Raw genomic sequence first — 22,589 nt, 5'->3', positions numbered from 1 at the left:
AAACCTGGACTCAACTGCACACTTTTTTTTTTAACGTACCCACTGAGTCCTAACACAGCAACTGCTCCTTGTGACCACGGGACTAAATGGCCGGGGTGGACGTCTGAACTCTGAGCGAGAGCAAAAATACCCTGAAGTTGGACAGCGAGCACTAGAAACCGGCACTGGGAAAATTGCAGGGCAAAGCGGACGCGGCGCAGCGATGGCGGAAGCAGGAACGGGCGGGGCGGGGCCGAGAGCCTATTGGAAGGCTGAGAGGGCGAGGTCCAGGCTGACAGCCGGGGAGGAAAGAGGGAGGCTGCGCGGACGACGCCGGACGGTTCCGGACCCCTCGCTTCTCTTCCTACAAGCCCGGAGGGCCGGGCGACGGGCGTGCCGACGCTACGTGACGTCACAAGGGGCGTGGCAGCCGGGGTTGGGGTCCAGCCTGCGCGCGGGTGCGTTCGGCAGTCGCTGTTTGGGACGCTGAGTGCGCGGTTGCTAGGTCTGCGCTCCGGGTTCGCTGTCACAGTCTGTCTCTTCTCGAAGCCTGGAACAGACTGGGCGCGCGCCCGCGTGTGGTGTGTGTGTGTTTGTGTGTGCTGTGACTGTGAGGGGGACTCAGGGCAGAGACGTCCCCTCGCTGCCTTTTTTTTTTTTTTGCCTTTTTACCCAAAGGAGGCGGTTCGCACGCTTGCCTTCCTGTCGCCCCGTTGGGAGCGGGGTTTGCGTGTGGACTAGTTCATCTTTTTTTTCTTTTTAAACTTGTGAGCCCGGTTTTTTCCTTCCTTTTTTTGGACTCAGTGCCGTCTGGGCTGGTTTCCGTGATCCCTGACTAACCGCTTTCTGCCCGTTCTCTCGCCACCCCCGCCCAGAGTCTCCCCTGCGCCCTCGCCCTTGCCCGGGAGGGTGGGAAGCTTTGTCCCACTCCCTGCCCACACGCGTCTCCGCAGCCGTAGCCGCACCTGCCTCAATATGAATGGGGTCAGCGACCCACCTCTTTTTATAAAAGATATTAAGCCCGGACTGAAAAACTTAAATGTCGTCTTTATTGTCCTGGAGATAGGTAAGTGGGGTCTGCAGCCCACCCCTCCGCCCCCTTGCGTTCTGGGGCAAGAGGGAAGGGCGCCGCCGCTGCTAGCCGGGGGCTCCCCTCCTCCTCTCCTCCGTTCCCCCTCCCCTCCCCCCATCCACGTGGCCCTGGTGGCCCCCGCCGGGGCTCGGATCCAACCTGCAGCGAAAACCCGGGGCTCGACCTCTTCCCACCTTTCCACTGCGTTTGGATCCCGGAGGAGGAGTTAGATCCTTTCTGGAAGTCCTCATCTAATACACCCCTTCCCCCCTTGTGATTTTTAAATCTTCACAGGACGCGTGACCAAAACCAAAGACGGCCATGAAGTGAGATCATGCAAAGTAGCAGATAAAACGGGCAGCATCACTATTTCCGTGTGGGATGAAATCGGAGGTCTTATACAGCCAGGGGATATTATTCGGTTGACCAGAGGGTAGGTGTGCACAAAATGGGGAGGAGGGAGAATGCTTCCAAAATAGCAGTCTGCCGAATCATTGCCTGATGGGGGATCTTGGCAAGTTCTGGAGTTCCATTCTTTTCTGTGGGCCTCCAAGCAGTTTTGAGCCCCTTGGATGTTAACTTTAGATAGTGGACAGCGTTGGGATGTAATACCCTCGCCAGTAAAAGTGTTCAGTTTCACCAGGGAATCTAACCCACTCCCCCCTCAGTTTACAGGTTAAGTAGATTTTTAAATACTCTTCGGGGATTATTGAGTATTTTTAGTAGATTGATAAAATTAATATAGTCAATACTTTTCTCCCCCCCACAAATTTTTGAATACAATTGTCAGCTCTTTTCCAACCTTTCCCCCTTTTTAGTGACTTTTGAAATCCTGCCTATATTTTATTTAGACAGTGAGGACATAAGATTGTAGTTGAACAATTTAGCAGTTTTTGTGGTGTGTCAAATTTGTACTCGGATGTAAATATTAAGAGGGGAAGTTGACAATATCTGGAAGGCACCTTCTGGAGAGTAATTTCCTGTGCCTATTGCTGTAAGGTCAGCATAGTACAAAAACCAGAATGATATGCAGGAAATGTTTGGCAGAAAGAGGTCTTTGCTACCTCCATCCAAAAGATTCAGTTGGCTGATTGGCCTTTAAAAATAATTTAGCACACCTTTTTTTGTCTGTTTTTTGATTGGCAATTATCCTGCCTTTAAAAATTTACCAGGTATTTAAATTAGGAGGGTATAAGGTCAGAAAAGGGTCTTGAAATGGATTTTGGAAGTTCTGTGGTCAGTAGAATTAGAATTTATTTGTCACAACTATAAGAAAAGTGGGAGGAGATTGATGTTGGCAAAGTAAATAGAATCTCAGAGAAGTGTTGGATCACCCTGAATGGAGGAGGTTAGAGCCCTTTGATAATATCTTCCAGGCCTTACAACATCTTCAGGAAGTGAGGCAGTGTCATCAAAGAAGGAAGTGAGAGTCAGAACGTAGACATTTTATTCTCATACAGTGACTCATTAGGACACTAATCGTGTCTTTTAAATTTCCATATCTGTAGCTTACACAAAAGAATTCCTGCCTGTGAGGGTGTGGTGAGGATTAGCATAATTAAAGTTTTTTTGGCTGCCAAAGTATTTCTCATCCAGTGATTAAAAGTATCTTATACAGTGTAAACAGCATCCCATTTCAGATATTTCATATTTTGTAGTCACGGAAAACACATAGATGTGGCCCTCAAAAGATTTGTGGAAAAACTAAATTCAGTATTTGTATAGTATTTGTACAGGAATTTCAAGGAATATAATTTAAAGGAAAATTCAAAAGTAAAGAAACTCCACTGTTTCCTAACTACAGTGTGACCTTGAGGTTAATACACTTCTCTAACTTCGTCTTCTGTAAAACGGAAATATTTATACTTTATTTACTAAAATAACATATCCAGCGGAGTCTGGCCTGTTTATTAGAAGGCCCTTAAATTCAGGTTGTATCTAAGAAAAGTAGTTTTCGAAGAAAGGCGGACATCTAAATAATGGTAATTTGAATATTCATAGGTTTATCAGGACACCCTGCTAATGTTGATCTCATTCCCAAAACACAAGTGCCAGTTAAATGTTTACTTGTAGTAACTTCCAATTTTTTCTCAATATGCATTAACTTTTACGCTACCAAGGTGAAATATTAGTGCACTATCTCTTCCAAGTCACTTTTTGTATAGTGTGAGTGTGCTGGAGTCTTTAATAAATATGTCCTTACTAAAGAGGAATATATAGTATGGAACTAGTAAGTATTAACCTATATTAAAAGAGGAACCGTCACTATACTTAAACAACATTTAGTTATAATTCACCCTTCTAAGTCATAAGGTTACCATTGTAGTTGTATGGAGAACAACTGAAAACCAAACCTTGGACTGATTTTATAATGTTTAATTTACATTTCTATTAGATTTGTGTGTAGGAATATTTAATGATGCTGTGTGCAAAGTTGATCAGAATAAATAATCTGTTCAGCCAAGTTGATGCTAAAAATTGCAGATTTGGAAAGGCAGATAGGTGAGAGATTGGGTTTTTTTTTTTTAAGGTCCTTGATTGAATTTTACTAAATTTTCAGTAGCTTATCTACCCTATGTGTTTTAAGGAGGCAGAGGAAAAACTATTCTATTAATTTCTGAGTAGACCAAGTAAATGAGTGTAAAAGTAAACACTTGGTGTTGATTTTTATAAATTCTGTGATTGAAAAATAATTTCTGCTTAAATCTCTACAGTTTAAAGTTCTTTTGTTAATAGGCTAAAGACGTGATCTTTGGAGTATAACAATGCTTATTACCTTGCAAAAAAGACTTTCAACTCTCTAAGGGTAGTTATAGGTAAGACAATTATGTCAGAATTTGGCAGTTGTTTTTCGTTGTATTCCTTTGTAAGTAACAATCAAAATGAGATGAATTGTATTTGATTTATTACCATAAACACAGAGTTTGATCTCCACCTAACCCTAATGCAAAAAAAACCAAAGGATAAAGTTTTACTTAAGTAGAAGGACATACACGTGACTATAGAACTGATGTTTCTTTTTTGTCTAGGTATGCCTCCATGTGGAAAGGGTGTTTGACACTTTATACTGGAAGGGGTGGAGAACTTCAAAAAATTGGGGAGTAAGTATTAAAATGCATTTCCTATAATTGAATACATTGCATAAAATATCTACAGAGTAACTGGTAGGTATTAACTGTAATAAATTTCTCTTGGCTTTTCTTGACTGGTATACTGAATGCCTTCCACAGCAGACTGTAGAAACCACTTTACACGTATGTACCAGTTTAATAGCCATCTATTCTGTTTCTTGTGGTTGAGAATGTCCATTTTCCCCAGCAAAGAGAATCCAGTTGCACTTGAGACGAGCTCCACGGGGGCCATTTCTGTAGGCTTTGGGAATGTGCAGCTTTCAGGTGTCACAGTGCCATTTGAAATAAGTTCTGTCTTCTAGGGAATTGCCAAATAAGCAGCTAGGTAAGAAGCTAGGTTTCAGGCCGTAAATTTATCTCTTTTCATTTATGGGTGAATTGTACTCGTGATAAAAGGACTTACAGCGATGACCATTGAAGTCCTGTATTTATCCACAGTCTAGGTACCGTACAGGCAGCCACAATGCGAGCTTCCATACACTACTACCCTCGTAATCTCCACCCTGACTTGGAGGAACCATCCTCTCTAGGGGTGTAAAGGTAATTCAGCCTCCATATCAGCCTAGACATTTGGGATGTATTCATAAAGTATTGTGTTAGCAATGAGCCACATCATTAGTCCATTCTGTTTGGTTAATGCTTAGATACCTATGTAATGCCCATCACACTGGAGGATATTTTTAAAGAGAAGCCACACGTGGCACTGAAAAAAGGGTTGTGGGGGAGATACTCTTCCACACTACAGGGATAAGATTCTTTGTTTGGAAAAGATAAAGCAATGTTGCTGGCTTTTGAAGATCAGAAACAACATTTTGCTTTTGCTAGGAGAAAAATTAGAATTCACTTATGTTTGTTTTTAGAATAGTATTAGAGCAACATGTTATTGAAAGCTCTTAGCATCGTTATTATCAACGGATTTAGGATCTTGTCCTGACCTTCATGTGTACAGAAGTATTTATAATAATAGAGGTCACTTAAGTGAAGAACCACTGGAGGTCAATCGGTTCTTAGTGACTGACAAGGTCAGTCTAGGATTTGCCAAAATTGATTTTAACTTCTTATTTATGGGGTGAGGAGCTAAGTAAATGCTTATGTGTAATGTTAACATATGCCATAGTCGACCTACAAGAAGCATTGGGATAAACTTGTCTTTATAGCCACTTGTCTTTATTCATACCTGCACATTCCACTCTTAACCGTGAATGATTATCTTTGCAGATTCACAGTGATTGGTCAAAAGAGGGACTGGATGAGAGTGTGTGAATGGATCAGTGCAAATCCATCACCACTGCTGGAAAAACCACTCTGGAACCCTAAACATGGTTCAGTGGAATCAGCCTATATGGAAAAACAGCACAAAGATGTGTTTCTGTGTCTTTGATCTTTGACATGATTTATTTTTTGCAGTACAGAATTAAAATAAAAAATAGAATGTTTTATACATGTAGGCAGTTGGATATTTTCAACTACTTTGTTTTATGGAACAAAATAGCATTTTGGAACTTTTTGTTGTATAAGTAGTTAGCATGTTGCTTTTTGGTTAATTCATTTGACACCTAAATTCTTCTTTCCTATCAGTTATGCATGTTCTATGAAGAAAGGTTGATTATTTTAGAAGTCATTTAACTTTGTGCTTTATTTTCTTTCAGATTTTGTATGGTTTATTCAGAAGTGCCAAATTTCAGTGAACCCAACCCAGATTATCGAGGACAACAGAGCAGAGGGGTAATTAATCCACACGTATAGTCTATTTTTATGGTTAGGCTAATTTCGACTGGGTACTCTAATTCTGTGACTAGGTGCCCAACCCTGTCGTACCCAGGGTATAATGAAGACAGTTGAAAAAAAAATCTTCTTAAAGTATTTTTATTCTCTATGTTTTGTGAGTCTGTATATGTATTTAGTATCGTGTATTAAATATATATGCCATTTAGTACTTTGAGGAGTAGGGAGTAATGTCAGGAAAATACAGTAAGATGTAACAGAAGCTGTGAAAGATTTGGGAAATATTCCTGAATGTTAACATTGAATGGACTTGGGTAGATCTTTAAAAAAATTTATTAAAAAAAAAACCAAAAACCAAAAAGCTTTAACAATTAAAGAGTGGATACAACATGTTATTATAATAATTTTTTAATAGATTTTCAACTGGTTAAATTAAAAACATATTTTTTAGGCACAAAATGAACAGAAGAATAATTCCATGAATAATAATATGGGTACAGGTACATTTGGACCAGTGGGTAAGATTTTTTTTTTTTTCGTGTTTGTGATCAGATGTTAAGAATTAAGAGACTGTATCCTGTGAAAGGTTTAGAAGAAAATTGTCTTTAGGCGTAGACTTGCACTAAAAGGGAAGTGCTGGTTAACAGGGAATTCCTAAATAACTGATTGTCTAGATAGCAGATACCTTCTGCAGCTAATTTATTGAGCACATTTTTTAAAAATGTTTCTACACATATATTTATTTGCGTAATTTAAATTCCAGTGTAGTTAACATACAGTGTTACATTAGTTTCAGGTGTACAGTGTAGTGATTCAGCAATTCCATGTGTGCTCAGTGCTCATGAAGATAGTGTCCTCCTAATCCCCTCTATTCCACCCATCCCCCCACCCACCTCCAGAGCACATTCTATATTTAAACAGTGGCTAATAACAAGAAATCTGTTTTGGTGATGCATAATATGTTTTTCCATCGATTTTTTTTTTTTTAAACAAAATTTCTGTGATCTAGTGGTTATTTAATAGGTGCACAATTACTGGTCATTTTGGCACACCAAAAGCCTTTTTTCTTTAGACTAATAACTCAACCTTAATTTTTCACATGCTGATAGCTGCCTCTTTAAAAGAATCGCCTTTACAAAGACCTCAAATACTCTCAAATGTCATGTTAATGGTGCTTACAGCTGTGTTAAAGGTCTTTTGAAGTTTTTATTCTTAAATAACTGAGGAAAAGTCTTTGGGATTGGAGTTTGTTAGGGTGGCTGAAGTTTTATTTGACCTGGGGCTGCGTGTTTTGGCACAGCTGGTGATCATCACATTGTGGGAAACCTTGCTGTCTTTTCTTTGCAAAGTTAGAATTACACTGTTCTTCTGAAGTATTATTAACCGTGTTTGAACCTAATGCCAGTGTTCATACACCATCTTCCCCTTTGTTTTTTTTTTCTTTTTCCCTTACAATGTAGGCAGTGCATTACCTTTGCTTTTGTACTCTACTAATTTTTCATTCTATTGCCCAATCATCTATTTCTGTCTCCCTGTTGATCAGCATCAAGTGAATGTATTTACAGTAATCATACATCTGGAAAAACCTAGAGCCCACATTGAGTTTTTTCCAGTAGTTTAACAGTAAAGGCCTTTGTTTTCTCTAATACTACTTGTTAGCATTAATAGTGTGTGTTAGGACTTCAGATAGGTGTACTTCTGTAGATCTAGGTCAGTGTCTGAAAATGATGATGAACTTTTATATTCTCTTTTAGGAAATGGGGTTCAAACTGGCCCAGAATCAAGGGGATGCCAATTTTCATATGCTGGTAGAAGCAATGGCCGGGGACCTACAAATCCACAGCTACAAGGAACGGCTAATAATCAAACAGTCATGACCACAATAAGTAATGGCAGGGACCCTCGGAGAGCCTTTAAAAGATGACCTATGCCAAATACTCACATGTGGTTTTTAAACTACATGCCCTACTTGAACACTTACTGCACTTTTATTTATCGTTAACTGTGAAAACTATGTCCTTTATCGGTTTCCTTTTCTGTTTTTGGTTTGGTAACAAGAGTGGTTTGTTTTTATAGCAAAACTGTTAAGCTGCTCAAGTCTCCTGTGGAAGAATTTGAAGAATGGGAACACTCTGAAAAGTAGGGGCATTTATTTTTAGAGCCAGAAGATCTATGGTTATCCTCTAAAAAGCCTGCACCCATTTCGTGGGTGAGTTACTTAAGACATCAGCATTATAGCCTCTATGAGTCTATCTTCTGTATACATTTTGTAATATTTAAAATAAGGCTTAGTGGGAGATGTTCTTTTGTCTTAAATTCAGGTATTGCCAACTGAAGCAATAACCACTAAAAAAACCACAAAAACTCAGTCAATGCTAATAGCAATTTTTGAGTTGGGACTCTAGGAATGATTGATGTCTTCACTGAGTGACTGCCATTAAGGTTTTCCAAGGACTGAACCATTCTAAACTCTTGTTTTATTACCAAAAAATATATTCTTTGTCAGAATTACAGAATAGAATGGGAACTGTATTATAACAAGTAATTTTTATAAGAAAGCTGCATTTATTTTAGGGTAGTCCTATTAATATTTGTTATCTACTTTGCGCATTACACTGAAGGAAAATTTAAAACTTGAGGCCTTGAATATTTATTTTTTGAAACTACCATGTCAAATATTAACGTGTAATTTGAGGGAGTTATAAAGTCATAATAAATGTTGATTTAATTATTAAAAATTGTGATGGATAGATATTAGAATGAAGGCAATTCAAATCGAATTCGTGTGGAAATATGCAGTCTTAAGTCAGAGAGTCCTAAGTACTTACAGAAACTCATCCTGGAGTGAAAATCCTAGGGACTTGCCTTCTTTGAAGAGTGTATGTATGTGTGTGTTGTCAGAGTTTCTGAACACAATTCACAAAGCCTTATCAGCAAAAGTTACATGGCTCTCTCTCTCTCAAGTGAATACAGCTTTATTCAGAAATGTAAAGGTAGAATTTATTTATGTGTTTTAAGTGGTCCCCAGTTCCACTTTTTACTGTAGAGTGGATAACTGGTAAATTTTTCTGTTGTTAGAATTCAGTTCTTCAGTACTATCTCTTGAATAAAACTTGCATTAATGTTAACAGACCTACCTTATTTTTGCTCTTTGAATGATTTACAGTGGAGAGCCAGCACATTTTACCGTAGTTGTAATGGTTGCTTCAGCCTGGCGACTGCTTAGCTCTGTATTTGTCACTGTCTTTTTTCCCCTACCTAAGTCACAAAATAAGTAGACTCTGTTTTATTAAGAGCTCCATAGCCTTCGAATATAAAAGTTGGCGCCAGAATATTCACGTACCCTAATTCAGTGTATCTAACGATTTCATTACACGCTGCATATTCGGCACTGTGGAGAGTGTTAGAGGTGGATGATGACTAATCTCAAGGAACTTATTTATGGTTCATAGTACTTCAGTAACTGGGGTTTATGTGTGCTAGAAGTTTTTCCTTAATCATCTACTCAATGATTGTAGCTAATTTGGCTTTGTGACTAATATTTTCTTAAGATGTTCACAAAATTAACAAACGCTTGGAGTAAAAAAAATACTAAAATACTAAAAAAACCTTTTTTAAAATCTAAGTAGCGGTAGGAGCGATAATACTGTAAGCTGTTTATGGGAGAATATAGTGTTAAAGATGATTTTAAAAGAAAGAATTTTGGAGTTTCTGAAAAGTAAACTCTCAGGTTGAGCTCATTGCTGGGCTTCCAATCCCAGCCCTGTTGTCTCCTCATCTATGATGGTAGGCAAATTATGACACTTAAAACCTGTGAGCCTTAAGTTCCACAACTTGAACAAACAAGTAAGTAATATCCCTTTATAGAGTTATTGAGGATTTCCCATGTAAGTGATCAGAATCATTTCTGGCTACAATAGGCAGTCAAATGTTTGTCCTCTAATCATACCTCAAGAATAGAAAAAAATGCAGTTAGGTGTGGAAATACTGTTACCCTTTAACATGGATATTAAATAGAGAAAGATCTAAGCTTTTACTTTTGTAACTGACATTTGCCTCAGTAATTTAATCTTGTTGTTCTGTATTCTTTATCATTTATTAACAAATCTCTTTTTTCTTAAGGGAAGCCTTCAAAACCCAAGTGAATTACAATCCATAATGAATATTTGCCCTACCAGTCTGCTTGGACGGTACTCATCAAGAAGAGGAAGAAAGTTTTCTACCTTCCTCTTTCCTGGTGCTTTCACCTGTGAATTTTTAAATGTTTAAACACCTACCGAAAACAAAAATCATTTAGTATAGCAATACACGCTGCTAGGATTGGGTCCCATTTCATTTTGGCAGAACAGTCCTGAAGAGGTTTGAAGTGTCATCGGCCAGCTGGCCCCTCCTCTCTGGGCCAGTATTGGGTTGTTACTACGATCCAGAAGTTCGTAAGGCCAGAAGATGATGGGTAAAGTGAAGGGTGCAGTGTGCTTTCCCCTAGGCATTTACACAGGATTTGCTTTTTTATTACCAGCTCTTGCTTTGTTCCTGTAGTTTTAGGAATCTGCTTTAGCTTTGAGGACAGTTTAATTTGATGCCCTGAGTATCTGTAGCACTGAGTACTTGCCACTCATATTTTGATCATTTAACATTTTGAAAGAATGTTGAATTTGCTGGGTTGAGTAATATAAGGCCAAAGGGATGATGCTGAAAACAAACAGATGGGAGGTTAGTAAAAAAGAATCTTTAGAGTAGAGGTAGCTAGTTAACTAGTCCTGAAAAGTTTTCTCAGAGGTACAGATTGACTGTTCTACATCAGTGTGAAGACACAACGGCAGTTTTAAGTTTATATAGATCTGGAATTTCAGTTACTGAAATGACTTCCCTTTTCTGTTAGAAAGTGATTACTGTTTGCTCCAAGCAAATTTAGGCTGCTGTGACTCTTAAGACCCTTTTCTCTAATGTATTTGGAAAGGGTCTAGAGACAACAAACCTTGGAAACCGTGGAAAAGGCAGTATCAACATGGAGCACTTGCCCCCCTTTCCTATCTGATGAGTCTTTACATTTCTGATAGAAAAGAGGGTGACAGTTCTCTGGTAGGGGTTGGTTGTATGACGGGTAAAAGCAGATGTTCTTGGCTGTGGTGGAAACCAGGTTTCAGCCAATGATTAAATGTCAGGGTAATTAAAACACTCCCATATTTCGCAAAGAAGTCCTAATGATTAACAGTTAAGGTATGCTTCTGAGGAAATCTGATTGTGACCTTTGGAAAACAGCACTGCCATGAATGGTATGTTGTTAGGTCCTCAGGGAGAAGCTTAGGAAAAATATTTTGCTTTCCAGGTGTATTCAACTTTTCTCCAAATTCCTGGAAGTTTGTTTTATTAGGCACACACCAGACTTTTGTTCAAATATTGTGACCAGATTACTCCAGGTTTCTGGGCTGAAAGTGTCTAATGATGTTTCTCAAAGCACAGATCACAAAGTAAGAAACAGACTGGAGAAAACCAAGTCCGACTGTTCCTAATAAGCCATTTATTTAGTACTTTTCGCACTAAGAACATTCAACCCAAAGATGTTTTTAAGGGCTGTTTACCAGTATGAGGTAACTGGTATGATGCAGTAAAATGAGCATTTTAACCAGTTTGACTGGTAGACACTTCAGCCTTTTGAGAGGCCTCGGTAGGTAACCCACAACTGCAGTGTGACTCCCCAAGTTTTAGGACCACGCTAACCCAAAGCTTGGAGACTAGCTATTGAACTGCGAATAGACTCCACAGTCCTCACTATCACGCGTGCTTACTGACAACCTCAACGTAAGGAGTTGGCCTGGCTTTAGAAACCGGTTCTTTACCCTTTTCAGCCAAAAAGTTTTGTTTTACTCCAGCAAAATCTTTTGGACGTAGAGTTAGTTCAGTGTCTTGTGCATATGTTGACTGTATGTTGAGTAAAACTGAAGCAATGGTTTATAAGCCAGTTGTAGGAGATTTTCCCCAGGAACTTGTTAGGACTAGGAATTGGTTCCCTGCTGGACCAGAAGGGGACTTTGTAAGTGTAGGTCTGGTAGAGCAGCACTTGAGATAATGACCCTGAAGATTTTTGTGTCTTGCCCTTGACATTTCCCCCAATACAGAAATAACTTTGCTTTGAAACGACACATGCATATCTCCATACATCCTTAGTTTCATTTACTATTGTGAAGCTAGAACATACCAAAATTCTGGTTTGTAAAACATGGGAAAATTGTACTTAGAAGCATATGTCTCCAAAGCACAGAATTGATGGGTAAAGTAGGGTAGTCCCAAGCAGAGTAGGGTTTGAGTATGGCCTCTAGATGTGAGCATTGTTGACTTTTGAATTAGGTTCAAATAGGACTATTCAAATTATGTCCATACTAAGATCAGATTATTTATAATGGAGTCACCTAGCTTCATTTGGGCCTAAAAGTGAAAAGCTTTTTCACCCTAGGTTTCTGTTGAATTTTTTACAAGTAGATTTTATTATTGTTTATCTCAGCAAAGTACATGTTTACAGTATCTTCTACCTTCCTCTTATCTCCCAGAGCATTCCTCAGCCCCCTACTTTATTATGTGGAGTGAGGCTGGCCAAAGTGAAAAGTAGGGTGGTCGAGGCATGGTAAACATTCCTAAAAATGCCCAGTAGATCCCACTACTTACAGGATGGCGGTCTTGTTCTGTACAAGGGCAGCTAAGTATTTTCCACAAGTAACATGCAAGGCATTACTTGGTTGCTATGTGGGGCTAGTCTTGTTTCAGATAACAGCCCTAATAGAGTAAGATCTCTGACCTAGGTCCTGGGACTAAGGATAGAAAAGGAATAAAAAGAGTAGTCCGCACAACTAGTGCCATCTACTGGGTGATTATAGTTTCTGTAGTTTAGGGATCTAGTTTAACACGTGGGGAAAAGCTTCCATTCCATTGGATAAGAATTTTTGTCATGGTCTGAGCATGATACAGAAGATCACTAGGGATTAGTTGGACTGTTTAATTTTAACATATGAACTAGCAACACTGACATCAAGAGTAAATTCCTTTCAGTTAACCAGGTTTCTTAAACCCCAAACTGCCCCCCAAAGCCATAGAAAATATGGAAAAGTTTGCCAGATTTTCTGTTATTTGTCAGCAGAATGTAAAAATTATATATTGACAAACTATATATTGACTAGTGTAAACTGTCAAAAATACCCCTTGGTGGGTGGTGTTTTGGTAAAAATGGGCGAAGTAGAATATGAAAGTACCTTTCTTTGTAAAGTCCTGGCCCCATGACTACTGTTGTTCTTGTAGTTACGTTAGCTTTGCAGGACATAACCTATTTTAAATGTCAGTGACAATGTGCTTTGGTGAAAAAGTTTTGAGCTGAGGAGATCCTGGTTTTTGAGTCCTAGATCTGTTTACTGGCTCCATGACCATGAGCTTTGTTATAAAATGAGGATAATGGGGCTGCGTGAGCCAATGAATGCAAAAACATCGCAACCATATCTGGGGCTCAAAAAATGTCAAGCTCTTTCTCCATGAGCAGTGGAAATAAGGCAAATACTCATCATTTTCTTCATGCTGTCAGAAGACAATCTTTTCTATAATTTTATATCTGAAATACTAAGCAATTTATATTAGTTATTGCAATTAGGCTGTGTGTGTGTGTGTGTGTGAGTGTGTGACACACACAGTCAAGCTTTTGCAGCCTTCTCTGGGCACAGAAAAGTATGTATGCTGGCAATTTACCATGACAGCACTGTAGGGTTGAGTCTTCACAAAGATCTGCTCAATCCCTGTGCTGTTTTTTCCTTCACCTTTGCCCAGTGGGTGAGGGTGTGGTTATGAAATGGCAGAGGGAGAGAGAGGACATGTGGGCCAGAGTGTGTGCCACAGAGGAGGTCAATGGCCAAGGGGAAGGCAGAGGGTACACTGGAAGGAATTCCATATTCCCAGTGACAGTCCTCAGAATTGCTGTGCACCCAGAGGGCAGAGTGTTTGTTTGCTTCTGATAAAGCATTGGGTAACTTCCCAACATCTTATGAAAATTTTCTTTTTTTTTTTTTTTTTTTTTTTTTTTTAAATTTTTTTTTTCAACGTTTATTTATTTTTGGGACAGAGAGAGACAGAGCATGAACGGGGGAGGGGCAGAGAGAGAGGGAGACACAGAATGGGAAACAGGCTCCAGGCTCCGAGCCATCAGCCCAGAGCCTGACGCGGGGCTCGAACTCCCGGACCGCGAGATCGTGACCTGGCTGAAGTCGGACGCTTAACCGACTACGCCACCCAGGCGCCCCTCTTATGAAAATTTTCAAATATACAGTGATGTTGGACAAGTTATAGAGCAAACATTTGTACATTCACCACTAAAATTAAAAAAAAAATTATTAAAAAAATTTTTTTTTAAATATTTACTTTTGAGATAGAGTGCAGGTGGGGGAGGGGCAGAGAGAGAGAGGGAGGGGCAGAGAGAGAGAGGGAGACACAGAATCCGAAGCAGGGTCCAGGCTCTGAGATGTCAGCACAGAGCCTGATGTGGGGACTCGAACTCAGGGACTGCAAGGTTATGACCTGAGCCGAAGTCAGACGCTTAACCGACTGAGCCACCAGGTGCCCCTAATCTTTATTTTTGAGAGAGAGAGAGACAGAGACAGAGTGTGAGCAGGGGAGGACAGAGAGAGAGGGAGACACAGAATCTGAAGCAGGCTCCTAGGCTCTGAGCTGTCTGCACAGAGCTCGATGCAGGGTTTGAACCCAGGAACTGTGAGATCATGACTTGATCCAAAGTCAGACACTCCCCAGACTGAGCCACCCAAGCACCCCTCACCACTTAGATTTTATCATTAACATCTGAGACTGGTTTTATCACATCCATCGCATTCATTTATCCATTTTTAATACATTTCAAGCAGACATCATGAGTATTTATTTCAGCATATTTATTCACTAGAGTTCAATATTTTGCAGTTTTTAGTGTAAAATTTACATACAAAGAAATGCACAAATCTTAGGTGTACATTTGTGAGTTTTAATGAATGCCCATGCCTATGTAACTCAAGCCCCTATCAAGATACAGAATATTGCCATCACTGCAGAAACTTTTCTCAAGCACTTTCCTAAATTAACCCCTCTTCCCATGGACCAGGGGCAGTTCACTCTTCTGATATTTAAAAAGCCATTGTTGGCTTAATTCAAATGTGCCAAGGTCGGCTCTAGATTTCCTCACTGAGTTAAAGAACTCCAACCATGTCAGAGTACTGCCAAACCCAGCCTCTCACACATCTCAAAAATGTAATCCCAAGACCTTGGTATTTTTTACCCTGTTCCCTTATTTCAATTTAGCTCCAGCTCTGCCCTTACTATCTTTATTTATTTATTTATTTGGCCTTGAGATTTATACTTGGCATCCTAGACTCTTCAGACGGAAACTACTGGAATGAAGACCAGCTGGGCAGGATGCCTTTCAGTCCTAGGACTGTGGCTGGAAGGAGTTGGCTACCTGGGGTATACCACTTTGATCTGAGCAGTTCTAGTTGAGATGGGAGCCTCTGGCAGGACATGATAAGAAGTGGCAGGTGTAGAAGGTACACTGAATGCCAGGAGTAGAAGGGATACACTGGAACTTCAGTGTTTTCAGGTCAGGTGTTCAACTATTCAGATTTTGATTCTAAAAACTCTAATTTTCTTAAGGTATGAGCCGTCCGAAAGTGCCTTCTGCCCCTTAGGGTTTTGCCCTTTCTTTTCATAGTTAACGTTTCAGTGTTGGCATACTCAAAGTTGTATAAATTCCTTGCCAAGCAAAGACCCTACTATTCAGTCTACAGAAAGGCATCCCTGAATGAAACATATAATTGTGTGTTTTTTCCCAGCTTATTCATGTGCTCATGCAAGTGTACCCACCAATGACATATTAATTGCTGCCAACAAAGCTATTTCTGCATTAAGCTCCATATTTTCCAATCTTAGATACTTTTTTTTTTGTCACTTAGTGCTTAAGGGTTCTCTCCTCCACTTTAATTGGCTACCTGTAATTTATTAAGTACTTACTATGAGCCAGTACAATGGTAGTGAGTCACCTAGATTATCTCAATTAAATGAACGTGTGGGGGAGGTTTTGCTATTTTCATGTTACCAATAGAGACTATGATTTAGAAGGATTGAGTAATTTCATATCGCACTACCAGAAATTGACAAAGACCCACACAATGAAGCCTATACTTTTAACTACTTAATCGATGTGGAAGCTTGGAGACTGCTGCTGACTCACTGGACAGTGCTGGACAGGAGGTGGAGTTTGATTTTAAAAGGGAGTGCAGATTCAGCTATAGCGAAGGGGAAGATGGAGAATAGAAATACAGAATTTGACTAATTCACATGTTTAACTAGGATTAGTCATACTTTATTTATTTTTGGATTAGTCATACTTTATACATCAACTGAATACAGACCCAATTAAAGAAATTTAGTCTACAATATAGGTGGTATCTCGATAGGGAAAATGGGATAATTGAATAGCACCCCCACATACAAATATTAGAAGACCATGGGTGAGTTATTTGAGAATGGAGAAAACTTTTCTAACAATGGCTCAAAGTCTGGAAACATTAAAGATTAATTTGACTACATTTGCATGGTTACAAAAGTATGAAGACAAACTGGGAAAAATATTTGTAATTTATACCACTGAAAAAGAGCTAATATTCCTGATATATTAAAAGCTTGTAAAAGAGATGAACACTCACTCTGGAAAAATGGACAAAAAATATAAGCAGTTCACACAAAATTCACATGGCCTCTAAGCATATGAAAGGAATGTTAAACCTTATAATAAGGGATGCAAATTAAAATGTTATTGAGTGGTGCCTGGGTGGCTCAGTAGGTTAAGTGGTTAAACGTCTGACTTCAGCTCAGGTCATGATCTCATGGCTCGTGAGTTCAAGCCCCATGTTGGGCTCTATGCTGACAGTTCAGAGCCTGGTGCCTGCTTCAGATTCTGTGTCTTTTCTCTCTGCCCCACTCGTGTTCTGTCTCTCACGCTCTCAAAGATAAACATTAAACAAAATGCCATTCCTCACTTTGATATTGGCAAAATTATAAAAGTTTGAAAACACACTCTCTTGGTGACACTATAAGAAACATTTTCAGGGCACCTGGGTGGTTTAGTAGTAAGCATCCAACTTCGGCTCAAGTCATGATCTCACAGTTCATGAGCTCGATCCCCGTATTGGGCTCTGGGCTGACAGTTCAGAGCCTGAAGCCTGCTTTAGATTCTGTGTCCCCTCCCAAACCCCCCACTCTGTCTCTCCCCTGCTCACACCCTGTCTCTCTCTGTCTCTCAAAAATGAATAAAAATGTTCAAAAAATTTATAAAAAAGAAACTTTCATTCATAGTTGGAGGGAATGTAAACTGTTTAAATCTCTAGGGTTGAGGGCGGGACTTGGCAATTTCATATTTGACTATGCCCTGTGACCCAACAATCCTGCCTCTATCTCTGTGGCCAACTGTTTGCAAAGGCTGCTGGAATACCCATGCCTGTTTGTCGATCTTTAGGTAGTCTCCTCTTCCCAATGACAATGGGCTGGCTTGTCCAGTGCCCTATGACAGTAGCAAACTTCATGCAAGGAGAAAATTGAAAAGCACTCGAGCTTTGGGGCTTGCTCTCTCTTAATGGGCTTGGAGCCCTGAGCGTGCCATGAGAACGTATAAATGAGTGCCAGTTCACCTACTGGAGGATGAGCGGCCACTTGAGGCACCTTGGCTGACTGCCTGCCAACCTCCTGACGTGTGAATAAGTCTATCTTGAACTATCCAGCTCCAACTGAGTTGACAGCTGACTTCAGTCACATGAGTGAGAGCAGCAGAAGGAAGGACAGGGCTGAGCCTACGTAAATTGCTGACCTACAGACTCTTAAGCTGATAAATGCTATTGCTTTATGCCACTAAGTTTTGAGGTAGTGTGCTATAGGTAGCCAAAGCTAACTGATACAGTACTAAAGATACATTGGCAAAAACATAAAAAGATATTTATTGAAGCATTGCCTATAAGAGCAAAGGAGTGGACACAACCCATGCCCACCAATTCAAGAATGGTTGAATACATTACATTATATTCACTGTGTTCACTCAGTGGAAGACTAAGCAGGTGCAATAGAAATCTCTACACACTTTTTTGTGAAGTGATTTTTAGAATATATTCAGTGGAAAAAAGCAGTTATAGAACAGTACATATAGTGCACTACCTTTTTTTAAAGGAAGGGAATATGGGGTGCCTGTGTGGCTAGTTGGTTGTGTGTCTGACTTCAGCTCAGGTCATGAGCTCATGGTCCATGAGTTCCAGCCCTGTGCCAGGCTCTGTGCCGACAGCCCGGAGCCTGGAGCCTGCTTCAGATTCTGTGTCTCCCTCTCTCTCTCTGCCCCTCCCCTGCTCACACTCTGTCTCTCTCCCTCTCTCTCAAAAAATAAACATTAAAAAATTTTTTTAAAAAGGGAATGTGAATATTTGCTTTAAATTTTAAAAATGAAAGAATTGTCAAACTAATAAAAAGTGATTACAATTTTTTTAATGTTTATTTATTTTTGAGAGAGAGAGACAAACAGAGGGCAAGAGGGGCAGAGAGAAAGAGGGAGACACAGAATCCAAAAGAGGTTCCCGGCTCCGAGCTGTTGGCACAGAGCCCGGCTCAGGACTTGAATCCACAAACCATGAGATTATGACCTGAGCTGAAGTCAGACGCTTAACCAACTTAGCCACCCAGGGATCCCAAAATGTGATTTCTTAAAAGGAAGAGAGCAGAGATGGAAGCTAGACTTTACTAAATACTTCTGTGTTGTGGATATAACTTTAGAATCATGGAAATGATTTTCATATAGATGCATACAACACACCCATATACATAAAATCACAATAAAATACATATCTAGAGCAAAAGCAAAATGAAATAAATTTCTGTGGGTGGTTTAGCCACAACAGAGAAGAATTATTTCAAATATTGTAAAAACACCGTCCTTTGTCTATGCATTCTTAATGGATATAACCTAAATTAAAAATGAATTAGGAAGATATATCATTAGTGATATTGTTATTCTGAATTATGTATATATACTCAAGATAAATAAAATACACAATTTTGTTAATGCTATTAGGAATCATGGAGAGAGAGAAAATCAAAGATGCTAAGTAAAATTATAAACTCTAAATATAATTATAAATTTGAATGGGAAATATTGTTATGAAGTCAAATGGCATTTTCTTCAAAAGAAAAAATAATAACTTCTAAAATAATTTTGGAATAATTGATGAGAACCTTCTTGATAGACCTCGTTGGCAATTCAGGATCTTCCTGATCAATCAAAAAAAAAAAAAAAAAAGACAACCAGACATTATGTACCTCCTCATATGAAGCAATAAAAAATACTATCACCAGTATTCTTTCAAAAAAAATTGAACTGGAATCTATTCAAGTCTCTAGATATAACTGCTAGTTTATAGGATGTACAGGGTACAGAGGATCGAGTTGAGCAATACCACAAGAAATTATAAGACCAGCAGCCCTGATTCTTCAACAAATCAATTATAAGGAAAACAAGGGCGACGTGGACAGGTGGTTGTAGAAAAGGCACTTAAGAGAAACATCAGTCAAATGAATTATTTGAATTATGATTGGAAAAGAAACAATTGGAGAGAAAATGCAAATTATTTATTAGACAGTTTGGATGATCTGAACAGTAATTAGATGATGATTAAGTGTGACATGATTTTGTGGCTGTGTTGAAAGAGTCCTTATTTTTTGGAATTACATTTTGTAGCAGTTGATGTAGTCAGAATAGAAACCACACAGTAGTTTGGAGAGAGTTTAATATAAAGAATTATTAATTAGTAACATTCACTGTAGGTAAACGGGGTAAAGCCAACACTAAACAATAGAACAAGAAGAGATACAAGGAGCAGCCACTACTCCCAGGGAAGAGACAGAGGACACAAGGAAGGGACAAGGCCCCCTCTCCCAGTCACCCTCCAATGGCAAGATCCAGATCTCCTCGGAGAGGTCGAGTTTGCGGTCCACTGGATAGCAGAGCAGTTCACTGGGGTGGCGCCAGCTAGGGGTGGGCATCCAACTCCATGGGAAGACACCGGTGGGGCACCTGTGAGACCCCCTGGGAAGCTAGCTGAAATACTAGCAGAACTCTAGAAATACTAGCGTCACTGTGCTCTCATGAGCTGTAGCTGCTTTCAACTATGGGAACAGGCAGGGACGGTGGAACTTCGAAAAGATGGTACTTCCTCTTCCAATATCCCTCTGGCGCCCTCTACAGACAAGGCCTAACGTCTCGCCTGCCTGCAAAAGAGAAATGTTGATAGGGTCCAGCTCCAGTATCTCACATTGGAGCAAAGAAGGGTGGATTTAGAGCTGGAGGGTTTTATTTATTTATTCTTATTTTTTTAATCTTTATTATTTTTTTAAATGTTTATTCATTTTGGAGGCCGAGAGAGTGAGCAAGCATGGGGGAGGGGCAGAGAGAGAGAGAGAGAAAGAGGCAGACAGAGGATCCTAAGCGGGCCCTGTGCTGGAAGCAGCAAGCCTGATGTGGGTGGGGTTCGAACTCATGAACCTTGAGATCATGACCTGAGCTGAAGATGGACACTCAGTCGATTCATGGGCTCCGGAGCTGAAGAGTTTTAAACTGAAAACTGGCACACATACCAAGGTACTTACGAATGAAATAATAGGCTGTCTGTGATTTGCTTCAAAATAATTCTCTTGGGGGGGCGGGGATTACAGATGAAACAAGATTTTCACATGTTGGTAATTGTTGAAGATGGGACTTGTTATATAAGGGTTCATTTTACTCTTTTTTTATACATGTTTAATTCATATATATCACATATATATTTATATGTGATATATATGTTTATATATTTTATGTATCATATATGTTTATATGTCATATGTGTTTACATATATATTTATATATGATACACATGTTTATATATCATATATATGTTCATATATGAGAGAGATGTTTATGAGATATATATGAGATAAACATATACATTCATATGTATATGTGTGTATTAACATATAAGCATTTCCTACTCATTTTTATTTAAAAAAAGGTTTAAAAATGTGAATTGACACATTATCTGTTCCTAGGAAGCTAAAGCTTTATATTATAACCTAGCAATCCAGGACTGTTCAGAATTTGGGGGAAGCCAGGTGTCAGGACAATGTAATCTAAGTATGTCCCGACTCGGAAGATGGAACTGTCACTCTGACTGATTATGGGAGAGAAAAGGATTTTCTATGAAAAATTTGGAGCTGTGGCTAGCAGGCCGTACATAGGTGCAAACATTCTTAATACTGAAAGGGGCCAAAATAATTGCCCTAAGTGAGTTAATGTGTGTAAAGCTCTTAAAACAGTGCTCAGACCGGGGCGCCCGGGTGGCGCAGTCGGTTGAGCGTCCGACTTCAGCCAGGTCACGATCTCGCGGTCCGTGAGTTCGAGCCCCGCGTCGGGCTCTGGGCTGATGGCTCGGAGCCTGTAGCCTATTTCCGATTCTGTGTCTCCCTCTCTCTCTGCCCCTCCCCCGTTCATGCTCTGTCTCTCTCTGTCCCAAAAATAAATAAACGTTGGAAAAAAAAATTAAAAAAAAAAAAAAAAAAAAAAAACAGTGCTCAGACCATTCTAAGTGCTATGCAAATGATTGTTTTCATTTCACGTTAATCGCCTTCCTGTAATCAACCACCTCGAAATTTGTCCTACTGCTGGCAAGGCCCCCCCTTACCCACTTGATGTAGTATTATCGAGATTCCATATAATCCAGGAATTCAGACCTTGGACTGTCAAAGGAAAGAGCTGACTAGTACCTAAGAATATCCTCTGTTTTCCTCTGCTTCTTGTCTTTCTAGGGGAGACACAATGGTAGCATTGGCGCCTCAGCAAAGGCAGCAATCATAGAGGCTCCGCCCATAGCGCTGGGTCGGGGTGGGGGCAAGGGCAAAGAGGTGGCGGCTGGAAAAGTGCTGACCACAGCAGGGACCCGAATGGGGCGGGAAGCATGTAGGGCCCCAGAAAAGCTCAGTGCCAGTGGGGCATTGCGAACCACACGTAGGCGCCTCCAGGCGCACAGGGATGTGGGTGACACATTTTGGTGCACGTTGAGGGCAAGGTGGGAGTTGTAGATGCCAAGGGGTTTGATAACTAGTGGGAAGAAGTTGAATGAGCCTTGACTGGAGGTTTTGGAGACAGGTGTTTCCTTTAGCGTCCCTTTGGTGGAATCCAGTGTGCTTGTGTGTGTGTGTGTGTGTGTGTGTGTGTGTGGCATAAGCCTGCATATTATGCATGTGTGTATGGACATCTGTTTGCATGCAGCAGTGGCAACAGGACGATTCAATCCCCTGGTGAAAAGGAGTCAAACTTCGTATTTAGATTTAATGGATAAATAAGCAAGCATTACTGGGTAATCAACCTGATATGTAATTTTTTCCTTCTATAGTGGAGTTGCATTTCATACACATTCAATGTATGGGAATTCAACCAAAAGTGCTTGGCTTAGCAAAGTGACAGCCTACCGCGCGATACAAGCAAGAGAGGAGTGAGAGAAAGGCAAAAACATTCATCCTAATCGTGCATCCGCCATGACACCAACAACTGGTGCTGCCCTGGGTTGTCTCAGTTTCTGTGTGATTCTCAGAGTGGAGCC

At 40.0% G+C, this 22,589-nt stretch overlaps 1 protein-coding gene and 1 long non-coding RNA gene across 5 annotated transcripts in view; one reads left to right on the top strand and one right to left on the bottom strand.

The window, feature by feature from the left end:
• The window catches only part of LOC125172551 (uncharacterized), a 38,004-nt gene extending 37,826 nt beyond the window's left edge, over positions 1-178 (bottom strand). For both annotated transcript variants that reach the window (XR_007154749.1, XR_007154748.1), the window contains exon 1: positions 40-178. This is a non-coding gene — a long non-coding RNA (uncharacterized LOC125172551). The remainder of the gene's footprint in view (positions 1-39) is intronic.
• Positions 84-9,035, top strand: NABP1 (nucleic acid binding protein 1). Of its 3 annotated transcripts, none has more exons than XM_047870790.1 (6): positions 84-437; positions 1,346-1,484; positions 4,081-4,152; positions 5,832-5,907; positions 6,359-6,425; positions 7,662-9,035. In XM_047870790.1, the coding sequence occupies exons 1-6, from the start codon at positions 203-205 to the stop codon at positions 7,829-7,831; spliced, it is 759 nt and encodes a 252-aa protein (XP_047726746.1). In that variant the 5' UTR covers positions 84-202; the 3' UTR covers positions 7,832-9,035. The 3 variants fall into 3 exon arrangements, with proteins under 3 accessions (XP_047726746.1, XP_047726747.1, XP_047726748.1); XM_047870791.1 differs by lacking the exon at positions 84-437 and adding an exon at positions 444-1,045; XM_047870792.1 differs by lacking the exon at positions 84-437 and adding an exon at positions 451-560.
• Positions 9,036-22,589: the final 13,554 nt, after the last annotated feature.

The sequence above is a fragment of the Prionailurus viverrinus genome, chromosome C1, assembly GCF_022837055.1.
Source record: "Prionailurus viverrinus isolate Anna chromosome C1, UM_Priviv_1.0, whole genome shotgun sequence".
In the NCBI taxonomy this organism is placed as follows: Eukaryota; Metazoa; Chordata; class Mammalia; order Carnivora; family Felidae; genus Prionailurus; species Prionailurus viverrinus.
Note: the sequence above shows the minus strand (reverse complement) of the source record. Positions and strands in the feature narration are given on the sequence as shown.